Source organism: Barbus barbus (genome assembly GCF_936440315.1).
Source record: "Barbus barbus genome assembly, chromosome: 9".
Lineage (NCBI taxonomy): Eukaryota > Metazoa > Chordata > Actinopteri > Cypriniformes > Cyprinidae > Barbus > Barbus barbus.
The window spans coordinates 3,779,641-3,796,240 of NC_136737.1; the positions used below are offsets into that span (position 1 = coordinate 3,779,641).

The 16,600-nt window shown below is 37.6% G+C and overlaps 1 protein-coding gene across 7 annotated transcripts in view; it reads right to left on the minus strand.

The window, feature by feature from the left end:
- LOC306875449 (receptor-type tyrosine-protein phosphatase S-like) overlaps window positions 1-16,600 on the minus strand; it is a 208,696-nt gene that overhangs the window by 21,279 nt on the left and 170,817 nt on the right. For 4 of the 7 annotated variants that reach the window (XM_079426008.1, XM_079426007.1, XM_079426009.1 and 1 more), the window contains 7 exons: window positions 15,958-16,045; window positions 15,330-15,557; window positions 15,091-15,251; window positions 13,151-13,263; window positions 8,844-8,891; window positions 4,786-4,883; window positions 2,166-2,289 (listed from right to left, as the gene is read on the minus strand). In XM_079426008.1, the coding sequence (XP_079282134.1) occupies window positions 2,166-2,289; window positions 4,786-4,883; window positions 8,844-8,891; window positions 13,151-13,263; window positions 15,091-15,251; window positions 15,330-15,557; window positions 15,958-16,045 (860 nt within the window). The remainder of the gene's footprint in view (window positions 1-2,165; window positions 2,290-4,785; window positions 4,884-8,843; window positions 8,892-13,150; window positions 13,264-15,090; window positions 15,252-15,329; window positions 15,558-15,957; window positions 16,046-16,600) is intronic. The other 3 variants (XM_079426010.1, XM_079426012.1, XM_079426011.1) reach the window with 3 other exon arrangements.

A 16,600-nucleotide genomic window follows, 5' to 3' on the forward strand; every position in this document is an offset into this window, starting at 1 on the left:
ACCCAATTGAGCTGCTATGGGAGGAACTGGACCGTGATGTCCGTAAGAAGTGTCCAACCAGTGTGAATCATCTTTGGGCAATCCTTCAAGAGGCTTGGAGTAATATACAGTATCAAGTCAATGTTTGAATAAACTGACAGCTCAGAGGCCCAGATTATGCAGAGCTGTAATAGCTGCTAATGGTGGATATTTTGATGAATCGAAAATTGTACTTTTTTCTATGTATAAACTATTTATGTAATAAAATATGTTTTCGTAGTTTGTGTTGTCCCTTATCAGTGCAAAATTATCACAAATTAAAAAGGATTTATTCCGATATTGTCCAAAACCCCACTTTTCTAGGGCGTTTCCAAACTTTTGGAGGGCATATATGAATAAAATATAATTTATTTCTGTGATGTAACGCTGAATTTTCATCAGCCATCACTCCAGTCTTCAGTGTCACATGATCGTTCAGAAATCATTCTAATATGCTGAATTAGTGTTGAAACTGTTGTGCTGCTTAATATTTTTTTGGAACCTGGGATACCTTTTTCTGATTCTTTGATGAATAAAAAGTAAAAAAGAACATTTATTCAAAATATAAGTTTTTACTATCATTTTTATCCATTTAACACATCCTTGCTGAATAAAAGTATTAATTTCTTAAAAAAATAAAATACATTTCTGACTCTTAAAATTTGCTGAATAATGTAACACAAAATGTATATTTTGAAATAAATGCTGTTCTTTTTAACTTTTAATTTATCAAAGAATCCTGAAAAAAGTATCACAGGTCCCAAAAAACATTAAGCAGCATAACTGTTTCCAACACTGATTATAAATTAGCATATTAGAATGATTTCTGAAGGACCATGTGACACTGAAGACTGGAGGTAATGATGCTGAAAATTACAGCTTTACATGCTATTCTCCTTCAAAATAAGTCTAGAGTAAATCTAATATAATTTCATCATCCACCATACATATAAATACCTCTCTCGACAAACTGCATGATTTCATGTGTCATTCGTGTGTATAGCACAAACAGCAACACATTATGCAACAAAGTTCAACACTTAAGGTTAGGGGTTTGTTCAAATCCCCAGTAGGAGCAAGCACCATTAATTCTCTGAAACAAGTCACTTGTAATTACACTCGGGGTCCGCGCTCACTTCAGACCTCTGGCAAATAACCTAAGAGAGGCATATTTAATTGTACAGTTTATCCAACACAAAAGCTTTAATCACAAACACAGGCCCGCAGTGCTAAATTGTTGTTTTCGTGCTATAACAACGAACAATGAAATGAACCTGCTATGTTGGAGAAAAAGGCAAAATTAGCAATCGGGGAAAAAAGAATGCCATTAAAAGCCTCTTCCCCGTCTCACAAAGCGATCGCAGGAGTGTTTCGCTTTAGTCATAGCTAAGTGAACAGAGCACGGCTGCCTGCACGAATTGCTCCACCGCTGTGTCTAATGGTGAAATCACTGCACTGTAAAATGGAAATTTCGAACTTGATTAATTTATGCATTTATGGGCGCTGTCTTTGTGATGATTCTGTTACGCCACGTTATTGCTCATCTAAATTGGGTCGTGGTGAACTGTGGCAAAAATCAAGGTGACGTGACAACGAGGAAGGGAACCTTGGGGGGGGGGGGGGGCATAAATGTAAACAGCACAAAGGAGCATTGAGGATTGGCAGTCAGCTTTGGATGGAAAAAAAAAGATGGGTGTTTTACCAACATTACAGCAAAATCTCTGCCGATTTTCCACTGTTCCTTCCAAAAGCTTGACAGCTTCTATACCTCAAACGAAGGCACTCTGGGAAACGCCGGTGCACTATACCAATTCAAGTTTAATTTCGGGTGCTTGTGAATTATCGGACTCTTGTTTCCTGTATGTGCGCGAGCAGACAATAAAATTGCGTGGGAAGGGAAGAAAGCCAATTGATTTATACGGATAAACACTATAAAAACACATAATAAAGACATAAAAATGGATGGCGATCTCCCAAATGCACATCCTAGATCTATCAGGTTCTTTGGAAGGAATTTGCACTGAAATAAATTTCTCAAATAAACAGCCAGACACATCTGTGGGCGACAACAAAGTTCAGTCATTCTGGAACCTTCAGATGCAGCACTTTTCTTTGAAAGAATCAGTGTGTGCGCAGTTCTGCCCGACCTTCGATGGGTGCCAAGATTACACGGGAGTGGTCGTAGGCGATGACGTTGGCGTAGCGGTTCTTGGGTTTGTTGACCTCCAGGTTGGAATGCTCCCAGGTGAACTGTTGACCCGGATCGATGGACTGTGGAAAGAGAAAACGGAATGAAACAACCCTCAGGGCTTTTCCCAATCCCTCAGCATTGCTGGCACGAATACTAATGCGAGAAGTGAGTGAGTTTGCATCCGCTAGAACATCAGAAGAAGGTGGAGAAACAGAAGAGAGTTCAACACTCAGAAAAGCAGGGTTGAGTGAGGCCACGGGGCCTGGGAGGACTAAAACTAACAGAAAATAGCGAAATGAGGATACTTCACAAAGCGGCCCGGATAAACATTCGCAACAAGATAAAAGTCCTCCTGCCACAATCACAGCCGCACATTAAAGTGTAATTAAAAGCCGTCTGCCATCGTTTAAATATTCACCAGCATTCGGCCAGGTAGCTTTGTCGTGGACAGTGAATAATAGCAAAGGAAACGCTGATAAAAGAGTCTGTTCCTTCCTGTAAGGGGGTGAATTATCTGACGCCAGCAGGATAAATGCCGCCACGTTCCCAATATGAGAATTTCTGAATAAATATTCTATTCCCCTGTCGGGGTAATTTAGTATTCCATTATGATTCCGAGCCTGTTCTCGGGCAATGGCTCAGTCCCAGTTCTTCTAGCTTGAGGGATGTTTTCATTTAGGCGACCGACTCTGCATGCTGAAACTGGGACTAAATAACCCACAATGAGGGATTTGATGTAGCTGTTTACCCTGTGATGATTACAGGCACAAATAACAGAGCACGGATCCTCCACAGGTTGTCCGTGCTCTTGAACTGGTCTCTCTTATCATCTACCCTGCAAACCGCCCGTGGGTTTCAACGCACACAGCTTAGATTGGTTTGGTTCTCCTCCAAGCCAAATGCCACACTGTGCTGTGATCTAACGGATCACGTATGGATGGAGGCATGATGACATAATCTGGAGTTTGGTAATCCACAGCATGCTTTTGCATAACTTCCAATCCACATCCTCATATCTGAAAAAACCCTTTGCACCAAGCATATTTTTCTGCTTCAAATCGGCTTCCATCGCTAATGTTTTTTTTCTCTTCTCTAGTCCAGTTTTCCATAGACATCACTCACTAGCTGCTTTCCATTACAGATTTGCACAAAACTTTAGCGATATTTTATGAACATCGATAAAGAAGTACTGAGAAATGACAGAGTTTCCATTAACCGATGTTATGTGACTAAAACTTAATTTTTTTCCTCTCGCAATAAGTCATGGCGACGGATTTTGGTTGGACTATGTATATCACAGCCACTGCACTAACCATTACATTTAATCGAAAGAGGCGTATGCGTATATCTTTACAGAAGCAGCGCGGAGAGCTGTTTCTGGGACGCTTCTGAAATGTGCCGCGGCGCAGCCGGTATAAACATAAGCATTGACTGGAGTGGCTGCGATCAGCAGATTGTGTCGGAGCCATAATGCAGTGTAAATAAGGGGATATTCGGACATTAATGGCAAGGAAAGCCCCTTGTACTTTAGATTGGACACATATGAAGTGTTTCTTGGAGGATATAGTACATTGAAGAATGATCATATGACTTTTTACGTACGCCATGTTACCCGAAAATGTGGAAAAAAACAAAACATTTACATTGCAGTTTTGCTAAATGTTCCTTTTTTGAATTGGCATGAAAAACCACCTCACGAAAGCAAAAAAACTTTTTTTGCGATATATTGGCTAAAATTTTTGCAGAATTGATTCGTTTCCATTAGGTGTATTTTCAATTTTCAATTTCAATTTTGTGCAATTTGAAGGGAAATGGAAATGCAGCTAGTGATTTAGCAGCTACTTTTAACATGCACCAGGAATACATTCATTCCAATTTTTTCTTATAGAGCAGCAGTTCCCCAAACACTTTCCTCAGCAGAATGACTTGTTTACAAAGCCAGAGCAGATCATTTAAAAAAAAATTATTTATGTAACACTGAAACGATCAACTAATATCTGGTAGAAGGTGACTTTACCAAATCACACCATTGATTACTCCCTTTTTGCAGGTGGACGAGATCAGAAACAATCTATTCTACAATCTACTACTCGGTAGGTTATTTGGTTAGCATATGCAGCTAAAGCTAATCAATATGCCCCAATGCTAAACCAATGTCCCAAAAATGATAGTGGGTTGGCTCAACTCAAGCGTGCCCATGTTCCTGCTGAGATATCAGGTCTGGCTCACGCTGGGAGCCATTTAAGATGGCATTAAGCCCCGGGGGTGTTGATGGCGGTGCTGCCGTAGCACGCTGTGATTTAAGATGGACGACGACATTTGCTCTATGCAAATGATGGCTGATTCAGCAATAGCAAAGGCTAATCAGCAGCCGCTACATTTACGAGCCCAGCACTCCAAACCGAGACATCCGTGTCTTCTGCAAAACACCATGGCATGTGAGTAACTGCCATGCAAATGCTAAAAACAATTCACCGGCATTTGTTTAGCAAGAAAACCCACTTTATATAAGTGCAACCTCTTTTGAAATGGGTAACAATCCTATTTGTAACAAAAAATTTTATAATATGCAGTACCTCATACTCCTGGGAGAGCTTCAGGTTGTCGTTGGCCTTCAGTAGTTCCGTGTGCTCGGCTAGCTCAGAGATGGGTATAGGAGGGTGGTTCATCATACCTGTGCACCAATCAGGAGACAGAAAGATAAGGTCAGAAAGACCAACAGGGCCAAGAAAGACAGTTTGAAGCCAAATCCAAAAAGTTGGTGGAGAAAACAGGACTGGGGTGGGGGAAGACACCCAAGCAGGTGAGACAATGAGGTGGGGGGACTGGAGTGAGGAACAGCGGGTGATGTTAGAGACACAGTGTGACCAGGCCAGAGCTCTACATCATCAATCGGACCAATCAGGATCGTCCTAATACAGAAAAACTGGCTGTATTTATACAGACAATATGAAAGAAAAGACCTAAGGACGATTGCTAAGGTGCTACAAAAACCCCAGACCAATTACAAAAATGATAGTGGGTCAAATGGTTCCTAATAGCTTTGCAGTGTGATATTTCTTCTTTCTCACTCCACTGTAGCTTAAAACGATGAGCAGGAGGACACTTAATATACTTGGTTGGCAAGACAAACCATGTGTTTGTCCTCAGCAGGCTAAGACATGGGGAAAAATGCGCTTGGTTGCCTTCGTGAAACCAAACAAATCTCCTTTCAAACTGAGTCACAGGAACAACAAATTGAAACAACCCTCAAGATCTGCCCTTGAGAAATACGTTCATGTCTGCAGAGCTGAAATGTAATAGATTTAATCAAATGCAAAATCTGAAAACTTCTTTTTCACCAAGGCAAGTCAAAAGGCCAAAAGCACACAAGATTGAAGCTATGTACATTGCATCTGGAATAGGGGAATGGTATCCTATAGGGTTGACCCTATGTTACCCTAAACCAAGGGAGTCCAATCCAGCTCCTGGAGGGCCACCTACCTAATTCCAAATGTAACTAATCTGAACGAGCTAATCAAGGTCTTCAGGAGCACTAGAAACTCCTAGGATCACTAAAAACTTCTAAATTGCACACTCCTGCCCTAACCATAAAACTGTTCTGGCATTTGGGGACTGTTTGCCGTAGACTTGAGCATGAAACGACACAAGCTTCTGTCTTGTATTTTATGCTAGGCCTCATAAACAGACTTATCTGCATGTTGTCTTGCACGTAACCAAAATTTGGATTTACTGATCTTGCTTTCTTTGTCTTGCTGCGTTTTTTTTTTTTTGGGGGGGGGGGATTGGAATGCTTCCATACTAAACACGAAAAATACAAGTGAGCCAGAGGTAGAAATACAATATTGCCTTTCCCTGGAGTAAACCTCTAGCCTTAATATTTCTAACAGCTCTCCTTTTGGCAGAAGCTTGTAATAATTTCCTTATGTAATCCTTCATCCTGGAGGGGAGATGGTGGGGGTAATCAGGGTAAGGTAGGGGGTTTATTTTAGAGTTCTGGCCTGGGTTAGGATGACCCGATGGTACCTGTGCAAAGTGAAATGCTGGGTTCTCTGCTTCAGTTCAGCCAAAGCTAAGCAAGCGTGTCATGGAAGCAGTCGCCCATGTTATCCCTGCACCAACCTACAAGACCTTTTCTCAAACACATACTAGTTTTGCTGTTTGTTCAGACCGAAAACTTCCTAGGCTTCTCGCTGTGGAGTTAATCCAGTTATGAATTAGTAATGGATTATGGCAGAAAACAGACATAGCTCTCCCTAAAATGGTCGCCCATGTTTTTACAGAAGGCATTGGACTTTCTTCAGCACCAGGTCAAAAGTTGGATAAACGTTGACGTCTTCCTTGAAGAGTACTGTGATTTAATTAAGCATGGATAATCTGCATAATCACATTAGCCATCCTCAATTTCACTTCCAGTTTTTTCTTCTTGTAATGTTGTACGCCGCAAATGGCTTGGGTTTGATTAAAAAAGGACACTTGCTGATTGGACAATATGAGAAGAAAAAATGAAGCAAATGCCACTCAAGATGCCCTAAAAAGTTCTAGCTGTTAGTTTTCAGACTTTCATGCAAAACAAAGCTATGCTAATAACAGTTTTTCCTCATCAACTATCTGGACACTAACACTTTTCTTACTCCACAAATGTTATTCTCATCAGCCTGGCCAAGCTCTTAGTCTGGACTCGCCTTAAGGTGAACCAAGGTAATATATGCCAAAGCACTCTCGAAGAAGATGCGAAGGGCAACTTTGGCAAACAACCTGAGATCAGACCTGCATGCTAAACGCCAACAGCCTCCATGATGCAATGAGAAAGGCCATCTAAAGCCAATCGAAACCCAACAAACTCGGAAGATTAGCACTTTCCAATGTCAACGTATTCCTCAACTTTGCTCTGTGTTGACAACATTTACTCGTGCCCCGTTTTTCCATTTCATAAATAAGCTGTTATTTGTTTGTTCTCAGGAATGATCTCCCCGAAAGATGTAAGAAACAATTACATTTAATCCAATCGGGGTCTAAAAACACCTCCGCAGACGACTTTTTCTTTTTAGGTTATTAAAACTTTCAACTTTGTCAAATAGTTAAAATTGGACATCGATATTTACTGATTATCCAAGACATTAGGTTTTTGTAGGATATGAAAGCACTAAATACACGTTACAAATGTGTCTTTGTGTGCATGATCTTATCAGTTTTTATAATTAACTACATTCAATTTCAAGTATTTATGCGAAAGGCACTAAAAAGTCTGTTTAAGCGAGGTCCAATCGGATATAAATTCTGTCAAGGACAAATTCCTTTTGCTGTTCATTTCCTATCTGCTCTCTCTGCCAGGATTTCTGTTTCTCTCTCTCCACCACGGAGTCTTTTTATCCCATGCAATCAAGCCCAAGATCAGTGAGCGCGAGAGATGCAAACTGTCTAATTACATATTTTCAGTCTCTTATTTGCACTTGACAGGTGATGCAAATAAAAAATCCTTTTGATATCCGCTGCCACTGTTCGCGAAACGATTTTATGCGATTGTTCATTTACATATAAAAGGAAAAGAGTCGGGTATCTGTTTCCTCTGCCTCGCTGGGGGTGCGGGAGGGATGTATCAAATGTCGGACTATTGTTTGCAGAGGGTTTAATTAATTCGGCTCGTTATCTCCGCCTACAGAACGACCCCATCGGTGGAGAGAGGAACGGGGGTCTGAACGGACAGGATGCTGGAATGTCTGGAGACTTGTGTAAAAATTATACAGCAGAACCATCTCTACATAATCAGCTGCTTTTACTGTGGATTAATAGTGTTCAGCCAACAGCCTGTGAGAACAAAGCAATCGACAAGCAGAAGTATAAAGAAAAAACTAATTTAAAAGGAAAAATTAAAAGCTGTGTTACGAATGAAAGTTAAAAGCTTTCATAATTAAGATGAAACAGTTAACCACATTTGTATTTTAACTTCTCACAGATGTATAATGCAGAACAAATGTCTAGGAAAATCAGTTCCATTGTTCGTTTCAATTTGTAATGTCTTTGGCGTATATACTTATTTTATATATATTTGTAGAAATTAAAGATATTAATAGATATAGCCAAAAATAATATTAAATATTAGTAGAAATCATTATGTTTGTTATAATGATTTAGAATAAAAAAACTGAAGTAAATTAAATATAAAATTAATACAAATGATAATATTATGAAAATGATTAATTTGCTTAAGTGATAAGATATTCAGTCATTATATTTATAAAATGCTTTTATTTCAATTTAATTTAAATATGGCCAGGTTACATAAAAAGTTTATTTAACATGTTTTGTTTTTATATGTTTGCTAACATGATGTCTTTTTATGCAAAGGATAGGATTATATTCTTGATTTTATCCTACATTATGCATCTCGTATAGGAAAAGCAATTGCTAATGAGATGTAGTTTTAGGTTTCATTTGAATTAAGACTCCTTTTAACTTTCCCAGGGTTACGGGAGTGAAAATTAGCGCAGATCCGGCAGTTTGTGAGGGAGAAAAAAAAAAGTCATATGCAAATGTAGTCGGAAAACACAACCCATTATTCCGGATGTGGGGCAGACGCATTAAAAAAAAGATAAGAAAACACCAAAGCTCAGCGCGAGATGTGAGCACTAACTTTCATAGTCAAAACCGGCTTCACTGACAGGACTGCTTAGACCCGAATCTGTGAAAAACAGCAAACAGCAAAAAATAAAATAAAAGCATCCCTCTTTGAATGTACTGATAATTTGTTGAGAACAAAATCTTGAAATGGACTGAAAGAAATGGGAAAAACAAGATAAATGCAAGTAAATTAATAAGCAGAAAATAGAACTTCTCCTTTATGCATTTTCTCCTTCCAATTAATTTTTCAGACTATATTGTGCAGTTTTACCCAGGCAGGGGAACGGACCACCCCTGCTTTGAATAAAGGCGGTAATCCTCGCGAGGGTCCTCGCCGTTGGATCCGACGCCAAGCAGTCTGTTAGATGCTGAAAGTAGGACACTTGCTCACATATCAGCCGTCCTTCATCCAACTGCACAGTCGACATACATGAACCGCTGCAGATATTGTTTATACCGCGAGTCTTCACGGCAAACTCCACACTACTTTTAAAAAAAAAAAAAATCCTCAAAACATCAGATGGCGGCATCGATCGAGCGGTAAAAAGACATACGGTCAGAGTTTAGCGGCTCAACGTCTGTCCAGCTGTCTGGAGCACTAGCGCATGAGGAGCGTCTTTAGCTTCTGTTGTCGAGGTCTGAACCATCTGTGATGACTTTAGGCACATGACACCTATGCAGACGAGCGGATCAGGTTTGAAATCGCATTGTAATTAGGAATGCTTTTGAGTAAAAAAGTCTAAACGTACTTTTCGTCTGTTCATGCTTTATATTGTCAAAGTAAAGAAAAAAAAGATTTTGTAGATATATTGTTGAGTATGTTCAATACAAATAAATGTAAAATATATATGTAAATAATATAAAAGTATAAATAAAAACAAATTATAAAAAAAAAACAGTACAGAACTATAAAATTGACAGTCATACTGGTTATCATTTATAACAAAAATAGTTATTAGATATCTTTCAGTATTGGATCAGCTTTGACTTAGCATTATAAATTAGGATTAATATTATAATTAGCATTATAAATAGGGATGCATAATATACTGGTGACCATATACAGCCAACGGAAAGAAATAAAAAAAACAGCATAGACATAATTATCGGTTATGTGTATTTATCAATTAACTGTAATTTTAAGCATTATATAATTCAGGATTAATATTATAATTAACATTATATATATATATATAGGGATGCATAATGTATTAGTGACCATATACAGCCAATGGAAATAAATAAAAAAACAGCATAGACATAATTATCGGTTATCTGTATTTATCGGTTATCTGTTATTTTAAGCATTATATTTCAGGATTAATATTATAATTAGCATTATAAATAGGAATGCATAATTTACTGGTGACAATATACAGCCAGAATGAATGAACAAATTAATAAATAAAAATAGCACGGAGATAATTATTGGCTATTTTTAATTGTAAGCATTTTAATTCAGGATTAATATTATAACAATGTACAGCCAATAGATAGACAGATAGACAGATAGCCAGATAGACAAACAGATAGATAGATAGATAGATAGATAGATAGATAGATAGATAGATAGATAGATAGATAGATAGATAGATAGATAGATAGATAGCATTAAACAATAATTATCACTTATCTGTACTAAAATAATAATACTAATTAATTATTATTATAATAATTATTAAAAACTACCGGTTATCAATTGAAAATTAGGTGCATAGGTGCATCTCTTTATTTATAAAATATAAAATTCTCAAAGAGCTTTTACAATAAACATTGTTTGGCTTTTCTACCTCCCAAATCTATGTAAATATTAAAAGCCAATATAAAAGCCATTTTCTACTATATGACATATTTCTGAGTAAAACAGAATGAAGAAATCAATAAAGAAAATAATGAACAATGAACTGTGACAAGATTTTAGAGAGCAGCCTAAAAAAATGTCTAAATAGGATGGGTATGAGGATTACAAATCTTCTGTTTACAGACACAATTAATCACGGGCCTGGAAAAACCGTGAGCGTCTGCGAGCGTGTCGCATTAAACAGTTTGCTAATAAAAAATATGTTTGCTTTCTAAAACGATTCATAATACCAATACAAACAGACTGAAGGGGACACAGAGGAACTGAGCAGAACCTGAACCTAAACGCGTAAACGCTAATGTCGGCGTCTCATCTCATTTGGATAAGTTATGCGCCATATGTGCCAGTCATCCATGTGAACTCAAGTGTGCTGCTTTGAACAATGGCCCCTATTAGCTAATGGAAATGTCGCAAATGTTTTCCCGTCCCAGTTAATTGGGCTAAAATGTCCACTTAAATGAAAATTCACCAAGCAAAGAGATAATGACACCCCGCGCTTAAAAAGAACAACGTTGCGGCGCAAATTGAATGCTCCTCAATTAATAAAGTCCAATGAGGATGGCTTTAACGAGGCGAGTGTCTTGATATTATTGAAGCGGACGAAAGAGGCGAGAAATAAGATGAAAGTGCACGGGGCTCATTTCTGATGTGTTATTAGGCCGGACAAGATGCCCCACAATGGACAGGTGATTATGGGAAATGAGGTGGCGATAGTGGCTTTCTTGCATTCTCCACCTCCATTTCTCAGCTGGCTCTCGTTTTATCTGGGCTGAAGGAGAGCTCTCGGCGTTATGACCTCCTCGGGCAGCCACGCTGAGATTACCGCTTTTGAAACAAGAGCTGTTTGATGGGGAGACGCCGAGAGCGGACAGGAGAGAGACGCCGTCGACAAATTCACTCCGCGCCACTTTTCTCGGAAACCGCTCAGAAATGTCAGGGTAGGTTTAGCGCGCAAAGCCGGCGAAAATGAGGGTGCTCTTTGAACTGGAGAATTTGTACGAGACAAAAAGTTCATCTGCTTTGGAACAAGACGAGGATGCAATGGCAAAAACATTTCGGAAGCTGCCTGGATGCTCAGTATCTGTTTTCAGTATTTATTGGTTGTCTGTAATTATGATTAGCATTATAATTCAGGATTAATATTATAATTAGCATTGCAAATAGGAATGCACAATATATTGTCGATCATGTACAGCTAATATAAATAAATAAATAGCATAGAGATAATTATTGGTTATCTGCATTTATTGTTATCTGTAATTCTAAGCATTATAAGATTAATATTATAACAGGATTAATATTATAATTCACATTGTAAATAGGAATGCACAATATACTGGTGACCATAAACAGCTAACGCGTAAATTTTTAGATGAATCACATGCTTTAACGTTGACAGCCCTAATACACACATAAATATATAAATATATATATATATAGATTTTGAGGTGAATCTAATCTAATAAACAGCATTATCGGTTATCTGCATTTATCGGTTATCTATAATTATAAACATTATAATTTAGATGCATTTTATAATTTGCATCATAAATAAGAATGCATAATTTATTGCTTGCCAAAAAATGGCAAAATAATTAAATATATATTATATAAATATATATATAAATATATTTTTTTTAATAAAAGCATAATTAGCGGTTATCCGTGTCCACAAAGATAAATAATAATATTAAACATTAATATAAAGTTGTCATGTTAGTCATCAGTAACAAAACATTAAGAGAATTTAAAAAATGAAAAAGAAATTCTTAATAATAATTAAAAAAAAAGATACCTCCACCCAAGATATCTCTATATAAATGCCTAACCAGCATTTATAATAGACATGTTGCATTTTTCTTAAAAAATAATGTTTGGCTTTTCTATCTCTCAAATCTGTGTAAATCTTAAAAGTCAATATAAAAAGCCATTTTTTTCCATGTCAGACTAAGTTTAATGTGCAAAGCCGGCAAAAATGAGGATGCTCTTTGAACTGAATGACTTGGACGAAGCAAAAGCTCCATTTTGTTTAGAGATGAGGGTGGTGATGGCAAAAATGTCTCTGAAACTGTATGAACCAAATACGAAATAAAGATGACTGACAGGCCGTACACGATTATTAACTAATAAACTGCATCATTAGAGACACTAATTAGAAAAAACAGCAGGTGCACCTGAAATTGACCATTAAATTAAAGTTAATTGACAATATATGTCACTCTGGCGCACTTCGAAGTACACAGTCGAAAGGAGAACCTGACGAATGATACGAAAATACAGTTGAAATGCAAAAAAAAAAAGCTCTATTTTCTTTATGCTAAATATATTCCTTTTCATTTTTCACTTGATTTTGAGGTGACATATGACCTAGAAATACATTTGACATAGGTTTCGTGAGATGAATTCAGAGAAAAGTTCATGTTTCAAGTGATTGAGGTGGTTTGTTCATGTGTATATACCTGGGGTCTGGAAGTTGATTCGTCTCATCTCCACCGGGTCTGTGGGGTGGTGAGGGGTGATATCGCTGTTCAGCAGACATTTTGTCCGTGGCTCTGACTCTTTACGTTTGCTGCTTTAGAAAAGGAAAGAAAACGCAAGGACTCAATGAAATCTGACAAACGAGACAACGAGAAAAAGTACACCAAATCACAAGTACACAAAATGACCACCCAGTGTTTCCTAACCGATTCAGTTCAATGACTCATGACTTAGAATGATTCATCAATCCAATTTGACTGATTCAATTAGTGCCATACACTTATACTGTTTACAGGTATTAATAAAAGTCTTTGCACACTACTTTGTTTGTCAGTATTTACAGTGCAGAAAACACTGTTTATAGTCTATAATCGAGAAAGCTAGATGCTAGCACAAACAAAGCCATGTCCACAAACACCACCGAGGGGCACATTGGTTGAACCCACCATTTCATTACACTGTTTTTCTCTGCCATCTAATTAAAAGTTGCTTTTATGCTGAGGCAGGTTGTTTTCTTTTGCCCCCTTGAAAACAGCAATAAAGTACAGCTAAGCCTTACCTGTCAGGCTTGCTGCTTCCAAAGAAAGCATTGAAGTGAAATACATATATAAAAGGGAAAAAACACAACAAGAGAACAAGAGAGAGGAGAGGAAAAAAAATCAATAGAGTGCATTTAAATTCACAGGGCAGGCTAGCGGAGCCAGATTAGCTCATCTGCATTTGGACAGACCTGTAAAAATGTGTGTTTGCACCCACCGGGGAGCTATACGATCTCCAGACACCAGAGGTCAAACTCAAGGTCCTGCCGAGGGAGGAAATACTAGCCAGGAGTCATCTGCTTTTAACCTGGCTCTTAAGGCGCTAATGAGGAATAGCTTCGCTTTGAGTTTCAGCAGGTTTGCATGCTAAAAGTCAAAGCGGTCTGCTTTAGCGGTGCTCTGAAGCTAATAGCTATTAGCTATCACCTCATTAATGTTTGATACGAATGAATTGATTGCTCTTCTCAGCTCCGCTTTGAACTTTTCCAAACTATGCCAATGCTGAGGGCTAAAAAAAAGCTTAAATCCTTATTTTAGGATTTCCGCACCTCAAGATGCATCTAGAGTGTCAGAGCGTTAGTTTGAAGACTGCTCCAGCTACTCATTAACTGAAGAACTGAAATTAATAAATATTAGATTAATATATTAATTATATTTATAAACTACAAAATATTTTAATTAATAATAATACAAAATAGTATTTTATTTATTTTCTATTGAATTTATTGTGACCAAAACTTACTGTAAATTTATAATTAAATGATATTAATAAACAACAAAAATAATTATAAATGTCTGTACAAAATGTTTTAATGAATAAAAACGAACTATAGTATTTTATTATATTTACTTTCAGTTTTATTAGATTTAAATTTGTTGGGTCAGAACCCGAAATTTATAAATACTTTATATTAATAGACATTGCAAATGTCTTTACAAAATATTTTAATTTATATAGTAATTAATTCTACTATTTGTCCATTTTAACCGATCATATTAATCTATAAATTATAATTATAAATGTCTTAACAAAACTTTTCAATATAGTAATTTATTATATTATTTATTTTCAATTTTAATGAATTTAAATAAATTATATATTTATTTTAACAAAACAATATATAACTATTTTTCATAAAACAACAGATAAGACAATACATAAAATCATTTTATATTATTGTTTTTAAATAAATATTGTTTTGTAAAGACATTTATATAATGTAATATATAATTTTTGTAAAGGCCCAAATTTCAAGCATTAAAGATAATGAGAAGCTTAAATTAGTTCTCATTTTGACTGGTAGTGTACATTGTACGAATTGAAAAAGTCTCAAGTTAACGTGAAACAAGTGAAAAAGTTAACATGTCAAAAGTCCACTCACTTCTTGTAGAGGAGAATCGCAATCACAATACAGATTATGAAGACCACAGCGAGAACGGGCCCCACCACCCAGATGAGTCCGTCCCCTCCCGTCTCAATGGGCTGAGGGTCCACGTCTGGAGCTGTGAATGGATCCGTGTAGGGGCTGGATACAAACGATTTCTGCACAAAAGCAAAAAAAGGTTATAGCTATCTGCATTCGCCACTTTGAACAAGTCTTAAAACTTAAATTTCACTCACCCCTCCGGTGGTGTTGAGCTCAGCAAGGATGAAGAACACATATTCCTGCCCGGGGTCCAGAGCCCTGTTTTCAAAGCCGCTGTACACCATCTGGTTGCCCAGGGTGAAGGACGGCGGCATGGATGAGGGCTTGAAGCTGGCAGCAATGTAGGGCCGCTTCCCGTCCACCTGCTTGAGCTGACGGGTGGTTCGAGCGTGACGTTGACCGAGTCTTCTGTCGCCCAACAGCTGTGGGAGAAAAAGACTGTTCGAGGAGAACTGAAACCAGCATCTAAAACAACATATTGTGGTTGATTTTTCTGGGTACAAAACTATCAAACAATTCGCAGCTGATGCTAAATAAAATGGGTTATTTACTCAAAAAACAAATAAACAAAACCAACCATTTTGAAGTCAAATAATACATAAACAGAATACAGGCACCTATTTGCCATTCAAAGTTCAAAGTCAAGTGGCCAAGCAAGGCAGTTTGGCAGCGGGTAAGGCTGTGTAATTGTCCCCTCTCCCTGACAAACCCTCAGGAACGTTCCCACAATGCTCCTGCGAGAACACTTTCCATGGCTTTGGCTCCACTATGTTTGCGACACAAGGACAATGACTTGAGAAAATAAGCTGCGGGTATGTTCACCTCTTCTAGGTCCAATTCATCTGGGCTTTTGATGTGTCGGATCGGACCTCTTCCCTTCTTCAGAGGAACCACCACAACATAGACCGCCCTGCAAGAGTTCAAGATGGTGCACAAAACCATTACAAAAATCGCTAGTCAAAGAACTGTACAGAAAAACTTAAATGTGATTATTTCTCCATGTTCCATAAAATTGGGTACATCTACCTAAAAGATTGAACAAAACCTGAAAAATTCCCTACACAAGTATGCGAACGCAGAAGTTTCAAGCTAAGCAAGCTTGATGTTGCTTTTCGAAACACAAACACATAATGTATTTCTTAAGTATGTGCTGCATTGTCAGTATGGCCACAAGGGGTGCTATAGTAAACAATAGCGCAGTTTTTTGTCATTACTCCAATACGGCACTTTTTTTATAGATATATTTTTGGCATTTTTACCTTTATTATGATAGGACAGATTAGAGCTGACAGGAAGTGAAGTGGAAGAGAGATGGGGGCGGGATCGGGAAAGGTCCTCGAGTCAAGATTCGAATTCGGGACGTCCGAAACGCAATGGCGCTGTATGCCTGCACGCTGCCCACAAGGCTACCTTTTTAAAGATTTATTTTTAGTGTTTTATGTCTTTATTTTTAAAAGGACAGCGA